This window comes from Alosa pseudoharengus, unplaced genomic scaffold (genome assembly GCF_046254945.1).
Source record: "Alosa pseudoharengus isolate Yale_2024_CS ecotype anadromous, Long Island Sound unplaced genomic scaffold, YU_APseudo_1.1 YU_APseudo_1.1_scf_16, whole genome shotgun sequence".
NCBI classification, from domain to species: Eukaryota; Metazoa; Chordata; class Actinopteri; order Clupeiformes; family Clupeidae; genus Alosa; species Alosa pseudoharengus.
Window position 1 is genome coordinate 15152856 of NW_027468630.1, and position 15000 is coordinate 15167855.

Genomic DNA, 15000 nt, shown 5'->3' on the forward strand with positions numbered 1-15000 from the left:
TGTGTGTGTGCGTGCACTTGTGTGTGTATGTATATACATATATGTGTGTGTGTGTGTCTGCGTTGACTCTACTCAGGTGTGTTGACGCTGGGTTCGCACTGTAACGTGCGTGTGTGTGTGTATGTATGTATATACATGTGTGTGTGTGTGTGTGTGTGCGAGTGTTTGTGTATGTATATATATATATATATGTGTGTGTGTGTGTGTGTGCGTGTATGTATATACATATGTGTGTGTGTGTGTGTACATGTGTGTGTGTGAGTGTGTATGTATATACATATGTATGTGTGTGTGTGTGTGTGTGTGTCTGCGTTGACTCTACTCACGTGTGTTGACGCTGGATTCGCACTGTAACGAGAGCATCTGCAGGTGTGTGTTTGTGTGTGTGTGCGCGTTGACTCTACTCATGTGTGTTGACGCTGGGTTCGCACTGTAGTGAGAGCGTCAGTAGGTGTGTGTGTGTGTGTGTGTGTGCGCGTTGACTCTACTCATGTGTGTTGACGCTGGGTTCGCACTGTAGTGAGAGCGTCAGTAGGTGTGTGTGTGTGTGTGTGTGTGTGTGTGTGTGCGTTGACTCTACTCACGTGTGCTGACGCTGGGTTCGCACTGTAGTGAGAGCGTCTGCAGGTGTGTGTGTGTGCGTTGACTCTACTCGCGTGTGTTGACGCTGGGTTTCGCACTGTAGCAAGAGCGTGTGTGTGCGTTAACTCTACTCACGTGTGTTGACGCTGGGTTCCCACTGTAGTGAGAGCGTGTGTGTGTGTATATACATATGTGTGTGTGTGTGCGTTGACCCTACTCACGTGTGTTGACGCTGGGTTCGCACTGTAGCGAGAGCGTGTGTGTGTATGTATATACATATGTGTGTGTGTGTGTGTGTGTGTGTGTGTGTGTGTGTGTGTGTGTGCTTTGACTCTACTCACGTGTTGACGCTGAGTTCGCACTGCAGCGACAGTGTCTGCAGGTCTGTGTGTGTGTGTATGTATATAAATATGTGTGTGTGTGTGTGTGTGTGTATGTATGTGTGTATGTATGTGTGTGTGTGTGCGTTGACTGTACTCACGTGTGTTGACGCTGGGTTCGCACTGCAGCGAGAGCGTCTGCAGGTTCTCCTCGTTGGTGTCCAGCGTGAGGTTGGACAGGTACTGCTTGACCTTGCGGGCCATCTGCGCGTCCTCGTACAGCTTCTTGGCGTTGAGGAAGGAGCTCCGGCGCACACGCTTCTTGTGCCCGCCCGTCTGCGTCACGTCCAGGACCGCCGCGTTGGCACTGCCCTGACTTAACGATCTACACACACACACACACACACACACACACGTGCACATACACACACATACACACACACGTGCACATACACACACACACACACGCACATACACACACACACACACGTGCACATACAGAGACGTACATACAGCAGGACAGAGAGACACACACACACACACACACACAAGTATAAAGGCGCAACAGTAGACACACACACACACACACACACACACACACACACACACACACAGAAGAGAGTGGAGTGTGAGTGTTGTCCTGTAAAAGCTGAGCGTTGTTGATGGAGGTAACTGTGGGGTGGGTGGGGGGGGGGGGGTGCGTCCTCTCGGCCACACACACTCCTCACACTTCTAGAGCATTCCATGCACTCCATACGCTAATCAGGTGAGAGGGCGTGGTGGCACAGGGGCAGGTTCAGGGTCCTTGCAGATGTTGCGCAACTTTATATCAAAAGCCACTAATTTGTCAGACTGCAGTCTCTATGGGGGGTCTGCCTCTGTGTGTGTGTGTGTGTGTGTGAGCAACATCTACTGATTCATCAGCTCAGGTCAGAACACACTGCAACTGCAAACCTCTGCAAATTCAGCATTAAATACAGAAATAAATAAGTCATGAGCAAACAAACAAAACCACAAACAACAAACAAACAAACACAAGCATGCCAGTATGGTGAGTGGAGAGGAAGCCGAGGGGGAAATGTTACGGCTATCACTTTTGCTAATGGGATTAAATGACTGTGTGTATGTGTGTGTGTGTGTGCGTATGTGCGTGTGTCTGTGTTTGTGTGTGTGTGTGTGTGCGTGCGTGTGTTTGTGTGTGAGTGTGTGTTTCGGGTCCTTTAATAATAGCAAAAGTGATGGCGGTGCCAAATCAACTCAAACATGGCGGAGCAAAAGCGAGGGATCAGAGAAAAACAAAAGGAGGAGAGAAAGAGAAGGAGGTGAAGGAGGGATGAGGGACGAGCAGGCGAGAGAGCGAGAACCACGCAGGTCAAAGGTCACGCACTTACCCTAGACTGCGCCACTTCTTCTTCCTGTGGGGGGGTGGGGGGCACAGACGGTAAAGCGTGGGGGGGTGGGGGGTGGACGGACAGAAGGAGAGAGAGAGAGAGAGAGAGAGAGAGAGAGAGAACGAGAGAAAGAAAACGAGAGACAAGCTTAGATGGGAAGAGCACCAAAGAGAACCCAGAGGCCCAACACAGAAGAGGAACATTCTGGAACACAACATGGAGTCAACAGATACCACACACACACACACACACACACACACACACACACACACACACTACACTACACTACACACACACCAGACACACACACACACACAACTAGTACACACACATCGACAGACAGAGAGACAGTAGGATTCCACTAGTCAAGTAGAGAGGAAATCAAGAGACTGCAGATGCAAGAAGAGATGTGATCATATCACACACACACACATACATACTTTGTCATGGCAACACTGAAAGCTAGCCTGCACAGTATAGTGGGACCTGAAAGAAGTAATCTCCCTCTTATACAGACAGACACACACAAACACACACACACACACACACTGCCCAGCGAATCATTCCCAGGGTGATTTGTGAGTCATTCCTGTAGCGCTCCGCAGTGAGTGAACTATTGAGACAGTGGTGTGTGAGCCATTCTGCCCAGATGTGGGAGAACCGTCTGAGGTACCTGGTGCGGAATATGGGTCGGAACACGTACCTGGTGTGGAACATGAGTGGTTTGGGTTGGAGCGGAACACGTACCTGGTGCGGAACATGAGTGGTTTGGGTTGGGGTGGAACGCGTACCTGGTGCGGAACATGAGTGGTTTGGGTTGGGGCGGAACACGTACCTGGTGCGGAACATGAGTGCAGGGTCCATGTTGACGGCGGCCATGCGTCCAACGTGACGGATCTCCTTGGCGATCATCCGTAGCTTCTCAAAGTTCACAAGGCCGTCCACCTTAGAGTCGTTACCTGCAGGGGGCGACAAAACCCACCTATCATCAGAGACACCTATCTATGTGCGTGAGTCTGTGTGTCTGTGTGTGTGTGTGTGTGTGTGTGTGTGTGTGTGTGTGTTTCTGTGTTTCTTGAATTTCCCCTTGGGGATCAATAAAGTATCTATCTATCTATCTATCTATCGCAACACCCCCAATTATCACCACTTTTGTTCAGAAATTCTAAAACAACGATGTTATTTAACACTTCAAAATAACATTTGCTAAATTAACCTTACATTTTTCAGTAGCCATAGGTGTGTAGATTTGAACAAAATCTGGTTTGGTTCTTAACGGGAGCATTTACTGCCTGGAATATCCGATTTTGTTTACCACGCTCAGAGTTATAGTGCTGGCCTGATGGGTTGCCTATTTACACCGTTTCAACGGCACATGGACGGTTAGACCGAGAATTCTCGTCGTGAAATTAAAATTCCACTGGTTCCAAGCGGTTGTGTACACGCAGCCTTACAACACTGTTTACAGCTCTTTGAGTCACGGTAAAATGTCATTTTTGGTACATAGCTAATTTAGATACACCTATGGTGTGGGTGGTTGCGTCTCTTCAGGAGTCCGCTGTCTTGGTTTGTATAGAAATGGATATTAGCCTAATTGACACGCAAGACGGTGGAAATACGGGACCGACGGTAATAGGGGGAGTTCCGATATCTGTGTGTGTGTGAGAGAGTGTTTTGTGTGTGTGTGAGAGAGAGTGTTTCTGTGTGCGTGTGTGTGTGTTTGTGTGCGTGTGTGTGTGTGTGAGAGAGTGTTTCTGTGTGTGTGTGTGTGTGTGTGTGTGTGTGTGCGCGCGCGCGCGCGTGTGTGTACGTACCCTCGTGCAGGAAGGTGAGGTCCTTTTTGATGACGGGGAAGAGGGGGATGATTGGCGGCTGCAGGTTCTGGTTGTTGAGTACGTTGCGGTACTTGGCCATGTTTCTGGACGGGTCGAACAGGTCCTGCAGGTCGCTGAACAGCTTCTCGTACTTACTGGGCAGCTTCTCCCACGTCCCCCTCAGCCGTGAGACGGGCGCCAGGTTCAACCCACTGACACACACACACACACACACACACAGTCAAAAGACAACCTGTTAGATTCATATAGCCCCCACAGCCCCCTCAGTCATCACTGAGGATGCAAAACAAGACCTAATGACAAAACTACAGAAGCACATTATCGTTACTACTGCATGTTGGTCATTCAGCATCGAACACAAGTACTTATGAGAACATAGTTCAGGCTAATGAGTTCAATTACAGTAGGATATAAATTACATGGAGCTGGATAGAGTTTAATTAATTTGAGTTTGGTAGTTTCATTGTTTAGATTTGAGTCTGACAGAGTTGGAGATAGAGACAGACAGAGAGATAGAGTTCACTGGACTGGAGCTGGGTAGTTCAGATTGGAGCTGGGTAGTTAAGATTGGGGCTGGGTAGTTCAGATTGGAGCTGGGTAGTTCAGATTGGAGCTGGGTAGTTCAGATGCTGGGTAGTTCAGATTGGAGCAGGGTAGTTAAGATTGGAGCTGGGTAGTTCAGATTGGAGCTGGGTAGGAGCTGGGTAGTTCAGATTGGAGCTGGGTAGTTCAGATTAGAGTTTGCTACAATTTAGCTTGGAGTTTAGTTTTGAGACTTAAGCTGGAGTTTAGTCTTGAGACTTGTGCTGTGCGTGTGTGTGTGTGTGCTGGTCCGACTCACCTGATGATGGCGAACATGGAGTTGAAGTTCTTGCACTCGCGACAGTGCAGGGCGATCTTGATGAAGTGCTTGACGATCTTCATCCTCTTCAGCTGGTTGGGCTCCCGCACCACCTCGGACGTCACCCAGAAGGTCTCGCGGTTGATGGCCTCCTCGAAGCGCTTCAGGCTGGACACGGGCGGCTCGGCGGTTGCCGTGGTAGCGGCGGCGGCTGGCAGGCCGGGCCGGCGGAGCTTGAAGAGGTCGTCGATGTACTCGGTGGGCTCGATGGCGCAGAAGAGCTGGAACGCGCGCATGGACAGCTGAGTGGCCACCTCCACCGTGCTGAGCTGCAGCAGACCGATCTGACCCTCACGCAGCAGCTCCTGGGCGTCCTCGTCCGAGCACAGCGTCTCCGTCTCCATGTTGCTCTTCAGGTAGTACCTACACACACACACACACACACACACACACACACAGCATATCAGTCTCCATGTTACTCTTCAGGTAGTACCTACACACACACACACAGACAGCATCTCAGTCTCAATGTTACTCTGAGTTTAGTACCCACACACACAGGCCTGCGCGCGCACACACACACACACACACACACACACACACACACACACACACACACACACACACACACACACAACGTCTCCGTCTCCACGTTACTGAGTGTGAGGGTCCTTTCCTGTATGCATGTACATGTGTATGTATTTTTGTGGTCGTGTGTGTCTGTGTGTTTGTATGTGTATAGTATTTATGTGTGTGTGTGTGTGTGTGTGTGTGTGTGTGTGTGTGTGTGTGTCTGACCTGCCACTGAGCTGGATCCTGTCGGCCAGTTTGGAGAGCTGCTCTGGGAGGCGCCTCTGCTTGATCACGCCCTCGGGGGTGACGGACACCTCGCACAGCGAATAGGCTTCTGCGGCGGCGGTGAGCGCGAACTCCCGGATGGCCTGAGCCACCACCTCCTTAGCCGTCGTGTCCTTGCTGATCATGATGTAGCGACTCTGCTGGTCCGCCTTAAACACACGCAGCACCTGGTCCGACATGTCTGCACCACACACACACACACACACACACACACACACACACACATTTAGCGAATGGGCAAGCTTCAGAAGAGAGACATCGACCACCTCATCTGGGTAAAAACAGGTTACAGACTTGCAGCTGATGTAATGTGTTCCTTTAACACAGAGTTTAAGACCTCATCATGCCACACAGACACACAACACACACACATACAGTACACACAGAGTTTAAGACCTCACAATTCAAACTGTAGAAACCTGCAAATCTCAACTGACACAGAGATAATTTCTTTGATTTGTTTGTTTTAATTTATGTCTGAATTACGGAAAAATTTACTGCACTGGCAAAATAATTGGAAATATCAGATTATTTAAAAATCATTGTAATCCACTGTGATTATGAGCAGGAAAAGCCGTAATGACTTTTTGTACTCGCACAAATCTCAAGCTCTCATTTGATCTGTGGATACATCTATGTAAATCACAGGTGTTCGTATTTATGAGACACACCATCACCATTCAGAATAAATCATGTGTTGAGGTCCAGGCCAGATTCCCCATCCCTTAATCAGACCCACGACAGCCAACACCAGGTGTGTGTGTGTGTGTGTGTGGGGGGGGGTACTCACTTGCTGCAGCAGCCTCTGTAATGGTGGTGATGAGAGAGAATGTGAGCACGTAATCATGGGCCTGCTTCTGTTTAGCATCGTGTTAGCAGGCTAATGATACCGTGTTATAGTGCTTCTGTTTAGCATCATGTTAGCAGGCTAATAATGATTCTGTGTTATAGTGCTTCTGTTTAGCATTGTGTTAGCAGGCTAATGAAACTGTGTTATAGTGGTTCTGTTTAGCATTATGTTAGAAGGCTAATGTGCTACAGTGGTTCTGTTTAGCATTATGTTAACAGGCTAATGGTACTGTGCTATTGTGGTTCTGTTTAGAATCATGTGAATGTATGTGAATGTGTATACATATCTATGTGTGTGTGTGTGTGTGTGTGTGTGTCTGCCCTATCACTGACCCTAAATCCCGAGTCTCTCTTGCTGTGTGTGTGAGATGGAGTGTGGCTACGGGTCGGGTTCGGACACATGGGGGCGATATGCTTTGGAAGCTTTACATTTAAAATAGATTATTATGTTGGGTAACCAACAGGTCTGCTTTACATGATGCAAACGTTTGTTTTGTTAGAGTAAAATAAAATGTAAAAAAGACCCAACAGCTTTCTTCCTGTGTGCAAGATACATACAGTCAGCATCTAGTCATAATCGTCGTTACCGACCCCAGTTGCCGTGGTTACCGTGGCTAAAACGCCCACAAGGGGGAAAATATTAGTTTCAATTGCATGTAATCTAATGGAGGTGCACCGGCTTGAGTACAGAAAACACCTATAAAAATATTAAATCTTTTAGCAAACATCAATAAACGGCACAAAGACGTTTGAACTGAGAGTTATCTATGTGTCAACGAGGTTAAGGGTAACATTAAGTTCCCTCATTTTGCTAATTCCAGTTAAACGGCCAGAACTGTCTCAAGTGTACTCATTGTAGAACTGCTTTCAATGGCCGGACTGTGTAGCTCGGTTTAGCAAGCTAAGCCTTTTGCCGTAACACCACATACCACATCTTAATTTATTCTCACATGAATGCACATTCCCTACAATGTCTGTGGGAATAGTTTTAACAAGTAATGTGTACCAGTTGGTTATGTTACACTGACGATATAAAGTTAGCCAGTTAGCAACCTAATGATGCTACCATCGAATATAGCTTCCAGAGAAATTTGTCGTCAACATTGGGCAATCGAAGGTGAATTAGGTTGTTAGCATACACTGGGCAGTTAAGTAAACACAATTCCTTTAAATTATTGTGTTCCGAAACAAGCAGAACTCCACCTGAATGTAAAACGAATGTATAAAGTCTAAATGCTAGTGAGTTCGCCCATTGACTTCCATTGTGTGATGTTAGCATGCTTTCCCCCTCATGGGGGGGCGGTAACCTTTCCGAACGTCTTAACCAACTGCAGAGCCCGTCTACGGAGAGCCTTGCCACTCCGTATTAAGTCCCATTGTACCGAATTTTGGTTGCAGTTCCACTAGATTTCCACTGGGGGCGATCGCCATGAGTGCAGAATGAATGGGAGTCAATGGAGCTAGACGGCTAAATTTGCCTCTTTCACCTGATTGTCGTTGACAAATCTCAGATTTGATTGTAGTTTGTATAACTTCAACATGGGTTATAGGTCAAAAGTTGAATGAACGAGTACTTATGTCCTTTTGATTTCTTACAGGTTGGGTCGTTGTTGCCCATAACACGCTAGCATTGTGCTAATGAATGACGTCATTGACACGTTTGGAAGGCTTTTTAGAACAATTAAGTGACTTTAAAAAATATAATACTCAACCAAGTGTATTTTCTTTGCCTCCCCTTTCGAAAACAATATTCAAATTACTTGGAAAAAAATTATATCCAGAGAAAAGTGGATTTTGAGGGGTACAGCTCCATAGACCTCCATGCATTCTGCACTCGTGGACGAGCGCCCTCATGTGGAACCACAGAAGGAACTGCAACCAGTTCAGAAACCGGAAGTTTTCCGAGAGTGGCAGTTCTCCCCTTATTAGACATTCTCTGCCAACTGTATGTATTTGTTTATGTAGCCGTGACAACGCATGTGCATTTCAGGCAGCACGTCTTGGGTGACGTTAAAAAAAAAGGTTTTAGCCCATCAGGAGATTTTAAGACCAAAGAAAACGAAGCGAATTAAGTCTAGGCCTACTATGTGAAGGTAGTCATATTTGCGTTGCATACTGTGGTAAAGACATAGGCTACCGGTAGGCTATAAGGTCGTCTCGTTCAACTGGATGCAGACTTCCTCGAGTTGCCCCAATTAACGTAGATGCTGCATATGGATCAGTGACAGACAAACTGTAGTTTCAAAGACTGTTGCAGATCATTTCAAGACTTTTCGTCAATGGTAAGACTAGAATTCTACTTGCTTGGGCCTCTTGTTAATGTGCGCTGTGTGTGACCTGCGTGCGTGCACGCTCATCTGATTATGTAGACAAGAATTCCATTTGTTGTTTGTTCCGTTAAATGGGCTAAAGACACAAACGTGAACGTTTATTAATCACTAGCATGGGAATAACTGAGCTGAGGCATCATCTGCGTCGGGCTCAGGTCGGGTTCGGACATAAAAATGAAAATGCCTGTCGGGTTTGGATGCAACTCTGTCGGACGCGGGCCGGGTTCGGACAGAAATTTGCGGCCCGAACCGCACTCTAGTGTGTGAGAGAGAGCGCCCCTACCTGGCTGGTTGTTGAAGTCGAGGATGCGGTGGTGGGACTGCAGCAGGTCGGGGTTGCTGGACGAGAGGTTCCCACTGACGGGCAGCGCAGGAGGAATCTGCTTGGACTGCTTCAGCCCCACGATGCTGTCATCCTGAGATTGACCCACGCCCACATCACTGCACACCACACAGAAACGTTAGATATCACACATACACACACACACACACATCACTGCACACCACACAGAAACATCAGATAGTGCTTTAAAACAAGTTAGTTTCATTAGATATCGCTTTAAAACAAGTTAGTTTCATAAGATATCGGCTTTAAAACAAGTTAGTTTCTATATGATCTATGCTCAATACATTGTCAGACAGAACCATTACTGGCATACAACACATTCAATGCAGGTTTCTTTCAGACAGATATTTCAGAAAACCTACAGACTGCGGTCAGTCAGGGTACATGAGACTGGACAAGATTACATGACACCAGACTACAGCAGACTGGACCCAGAGTATGGAGCAGACTACAGGAGACTACAATAGATTACAGGAGACTACAGCAGATCACAGCAGATTAAAACAGACTACAGAAGACTACAGCAGACTACAGGAGACTACAATAGACTACAGGAGACTACAACAGATTACAGGAGACTACAGCAGATTACATCAGACTACAGGAGACTACAGCAGATTACAAGAGACTACAGCAGATTACAACAGACTACAGGAGACTACAGCAGATTACAGGAGACTACAGCAGATTACAACAGACTACAGGAGACTACAGCAGACTACAGGAGACTACAGCAGATTACAGGAGACTACAGGAGATTACAATAGACTACAGCAGACTACAGGAAATTACAATAGACTACAGCAGACTATAACAGATTACAGCAGACTACAGCAGACTACAGGAGACTAGACTACAGCAGACTGGACCCAGAGTATGGAGCAGACTCCAGGAGACTACAGCAGACTACAGGAGACTACAACAGACTACAGCAGACTACAACAGAGGTCTGGACCATAGACTGTATAAAACAGGTCTGGACCGTAGACTGTATAAAACAGGACTGGACTCACTTGTAGGGCTTGGGGGGCAGGATGCTGGTGAGCGTCTTGTCGAAGATCTTCTTGAGCTTGTTGCGGCCGCCCACAGTGTTGGCCTTGGCCTTCTTGCTGGCCTTCTCCAGCCCCATGGCCTGCTCCACGTCCACCGCCAGGTCCGGGATCGAGTAGCGGCTCGCCTTCTTCATGTCGCCGATCTTGGGGATGTGCGGGGCGCCGTTCTTGCGGTCCAGCTCGTCCTCAGGGTCGTGCTCGTGGTCCTGGTCCGGTCGAGCCAGCAGCTCTTTGAACACTGAAGGACAAACAACAAACAATAAACAACAAAAACAACGTCAGTTAGGAAAATAACACAGAAAAAGTTAATCTAACACAACACACATATTCCCAAACTAACACAACACACACACATTCCCAATCTAACACAACCATAAGCGGAGGGAGCGGGGGGGGCAGGGGGGGGCGGTCGCTCCGGGCCCACGACCGCAAAGGGGGCCCACTTTTGGCCAAATCTATCTTGATTAATTGTTATATTTACCGATGCTTATTTGTACTAAAATGTTAGGCCTACTAAAGATGCCGCTGGTCCGTAGAGTGCGCTCACAATGGGAGTTCGTCTGTCATGCTGCAAATTAAATAGCCCGCAACTGATGCCACAACCGGTCTGGGTTTGCCGAAGTAGCCTATGCTACAGGCTGCATTTATTACAGTGTAGGTCTAGTCTTGTGCCTATTTAGAGGCAGGAGCATAGGCCTAAGCTTGCCGCGACAACAGCAGTCACTATCAGGCACGCCAGCAGGAATGAATGTTCAGTGCATCTACCCCTCCGCGCGCAACAAAACATTGAAAGGCTTAATATTTGTCCATTTCCCGGTTTCGTTCATGCATTGGCCACCTAAAAAGTAGCCTAGTACAAAATGCAATATACAACAATAACGCCTAATAACGACCTATTCATTTGGACAACTTTATACGACCCTAAGGGTAAAGTTACCTTTAGTTTTGTTCTAGTTTACCGTTTTGTATGGCTTTAAACAGCGTTCGCGCTTTAACATCAGTAAATATTATAATGGTAATGTTTTGAAAAGCATTTGCCTACCTTGTTCATCTGAAATAACTCCTCTAGTTTTGCTGCCTCCATCCTTTGCTACCTCCACCCTTTCATTGTTTCCAAAAAACGTTTTATATCCATGATAGCCTTGAAGTCTTGAGTTAGTGAATTAGCTTAACATTGTGTGTTGATAACTGGCAACCATAGTAAAAGAAAGCAAGTAGCCTAGCCCACAACTTTTGTAATTGCTGCGTGCGTAGGCTATTATTCCCTCTCCTGCTCAAACAACATTAAAGTTGATTTTGACAATGTGTTTACAAATTTTAAAGAAAACTGTAAATAGCCTATTGTCGAGCAGTTAATGGGATACTGCACAGTTGTGAAGCAGTTGGGAAGTTATGGTGGGCTAACTTTGTGTGAACACACACGGGAAATTCTCTCTCATTGAGTTGCCTGATAATACGCACAGCTGCACCGATGCATAAACTAAACGGTAGACTAGGTCATCAGGACATAAACAAAATGCCTCAGCCTCTAATAAGCACAATATGAAGTGGGCTAAATAAAAACATGATGTTGGAATAAACACCGACAGTATAGGGGCCCACTAAAGATCGTCGCACCCCCTATAGTGAAGCATTAGCTCCGCCCCTGAACACAACACACACATTACACCACATAACACACATTCCCTATGTAACACACACACACACACATTCCCAGAGCTCACCCAGCAGGTTGGTTTTCACAGTAATAGACAGGTGAGTGTTGTTCCGTAGGATCTCATTGGCTTTGGACAGTTGGACATTCTCAAAGTTCTGTCCGTTTACCTCCAGAATCTGACCCAGGAGAGATGGAGAGAGAGACGTCAGTAACCATGGAAATTAGAAATGATGAACCCCCCCAACTAACACACACACTCCCCTTGTCATTTCCTGTTCTCTAGTTGACTGTGTGAGGGTGTGTGAATGCAGAAAGAGTCCATTCTGATTGGGTTTCATGTGAGGAAGTAACTCACGGATGAACCGTGAGTGAACTTCCTTTTTAGACAAGAGAAGTGGAATCTAGTTACACACACACACACACACACGAGCACTGGAGCTCCATCCGCTACACCCTCACTAGTTACACACACACACACACGCACACACACACACACGAGCACTGGAGCTCCATCCGCTACACGCTCACTGAAGGCCACTGATGCTTAGCTATGACTGATCTCCACAAGTACGTACGTGCATGCGCGCACGCTCAAACACACACACTCACAAACACACACACACACACACACACACCCTACTGCAGCTGCATTACCAGCAGCTCTGAGTGGTCACCTGGTCTCCTCTCTTGAGGCCAGCCTCTGCGGCCTTGCTGCCGGGCTCGACGCTGTCGATGAAGATGCGGACGCCCTTCTCCGCGCCGCCCAGCAGTGTGAAGGCTAGCGGCGTGTCCCGTGACGCCTTGGTCAGCGTCACCACCCGCAGCTTGGCTTTGGCTGCGCAGGCGATGTTTAACAGTCGTAAGTGCCCGCACATTTTCTGTTCCAGACAGGGAGCAGAGGGGTCAGTCATCAGACGCCAAAAACAAACAAACAAACAAACAAACAAACAACTCCTTCTCTGGCCATATGGACGACCGCAGAGGTGAAGAGCATTACAGATGAAAGACATATGGACAAACATAACATAGTGATGAGTAAGATGGCATTAAAGGACAAACATAGTGATGAGTAAGATGGCAAACCTCTCTTTCTAGATTGTTCTCAAACTCTTCCAGAAAGTGGGTCATGGCAGGGTCACCCTCAAAGTCATTGAAATGATTGTTCACCCACAGCAACACTACCCGTGTAACCTGCACACACACACACACAGAGAGGGGGGAGAGAGAGAGCATTAGGCAACTGGTGAGACACATTTCCTTGATATACATGCATCAAACACAGCAGGGGCCTCTGATTTGGATTCTATTTGGATTCTAATTCAGATTCTAGAGCATGGCAGGAACCTCTGATTTGGATTCAGATTCTAGAATGTGGGGGCAGCAGTAGGAACCTCTGATCCGGATTCTGATTCAGATTCTAGAACGTGGGGGCAGCAGTAGGAACCTCTGATCTGGATTCTGGACGTGGGGGCAGCAGCAGGGCCAGTAAGTAGATAAATCGGGTTCTGCCTTCTGCCCTGCGGCTTCTGGTCATCCTTTAATGCCCCAGACTGATCTCCTGATGGCCCAGCACACCTGCAGCTCCACGTGATGACCGCATGAACCCATGACCCCATGACCCCATGACCCCTGCACTGAGGTGGAAGTTCAGAAGCAACAGGTGTCCACAGGAGCAGGTGAGATGGGAACAGGGGGCTGGACGCTCACCTTATCCCTGAGGCTTGGGTCGTGGAACCACTCCAGGAGCTTCTCGCCCACCACCATGGGGCTGGACAGGAAGGTGCGGTATGTCAGCAGGAAGTCCTCAATGTAGGTGGGGTCCACCACCGAGTGCTCCTCCACCAGGTGCATGGTCAAGCGCTCCGTCGTGCCCTGAGACAGGTGAGACAGAAGTGAGATCTCACCATCTGAGACACATTCCAGGTGTCAGTTGTCATTTCAGAAACTCTGCCTGAGCAAGTGGGATATTGACATTAAAGATGAGCTGTGGCCAGTATTGACCAGACTGATCACTACTGAGGACTGATCCCTACTGAGGACTGGTCACTACTGAGGACTGATCACTGATCCCTACTGAGGACTGATCACTACTGAGGACTGACTGATCACTACTGAGGACTGATCACTGATTCCTACTGGGGACTGCTCCCTACTGAGGACTGATCACTACTGAGGACTGATCACTGATCCCTACTGAGGACTGATCACTAATCCCTACTGAGGACTGATCACTACTGAGGACCGGTCACTACTGAGGACTGATCACTACTGAGGACTGATCACCTATCCCTACTGAGGACTGATCCCTACTGAGGACTGATCACTAATCCCTACTGAGGACTGATCACTACTGAGGACCGGTCACTACTGAGGACTGATCACTACTGAGGACTGATCACCTATCCCTACTGAGGACTGATCCCTACTGAGGACTGACTGATCACTACTAAGGACTGACTGATCACTACTGAGGACTGATTACTGATTCCTACTGAGGACTGATCACTACTGAGGACTGATCACTACTGAGGACAGATTACTCTGATCTCCAATGAGAACTGGTCACTACTGAGGAAGGATCACTACTGGGTATCTATATGTGTCCAGTGTTTCTGTTTGATACGTCTGCTGCAGTGTTCTCTGTGATCCTTCTGGTTCAGGTGTGTTTACGTGTCAGGTGTGGCGCACCTTGATGACAATGTGTCCCTTCCTGGTTCCAGTTCTGTCCAGCTCGCGGTGCTCCTTCACCATGACGATCTCCCCCTCCTCCTCTACCTTCTGCATGTTCTTCTCCACCTGGTTCAGGATGCAGCAATAGTCCTGCTGGGCTATGCACACAAACTGGGGGGCAAAAAGAGCACTTCATCACATACATGTGTATGCACCTGTGTTTGTGTGTGTATGTATGCATCTGTGTTTGTGTGTGTGTGTGTGTTTGT

The 15000-nt window shown here is 47.7% G+C and overlaps 1 protein-coding gene across 3 annotated transcripts in view; it reads right to left on the reverse strand.

The window, feature by feature from the left end:
• The window catches only part of rapgef2b (Rap guanine nucleotide exchange factor 2b), a 113567-nt gene that overhangs the window by 11623 nt on the left and 86944 nt on the right, over nt 1-15000 (reverse strand). For 2 of the 3 annotated variants that reach the window (XM_076287195.1, XM_076287193.1), the window contains exons 11-23: nt 14750-14902; nt 13769-13933; nt 13145-13252; nt 12736-12939; nt 12129-12237; nt 10366-10642; nt 9290-9447; nt 5768-6008; nt 4970-5392; nt 4108-4319; nt 3129-3252; nt 2294-2317; nt 1064-1287 (exon numbers count right to left, since the gene is read on the reverse strand). In XM_076287195.1, the coding sequence (XP_076143310.1) occupies nt 1064-1287; nt 2294-2317; nt 3129-3252; nt 4108-4319; nt 4970-5392; nt 5768-6008; nt 9290-9447; nt 10366-10642; nt 12129-12237; nt 12736-12939; nt 13145-13252; nt 13769-13933; nt 14750-14902 (2422 nt within the window). The remainder of the gene's footprint in view (nt 1-1063; nt 1288-2293; nt 2318-3128; nt 3253-4107; nt 4320-4969; nt 5393-5767; nt 6009-9289; nt 9448-10365; nt 10643-12128; nt 12238-12735; nt 12940-13144; nt 13253-13768; nt 13934-14749; nt 14903-15000) is intronic. The other variant, XM_076287194.1, reaches the window with a different exon arrangement.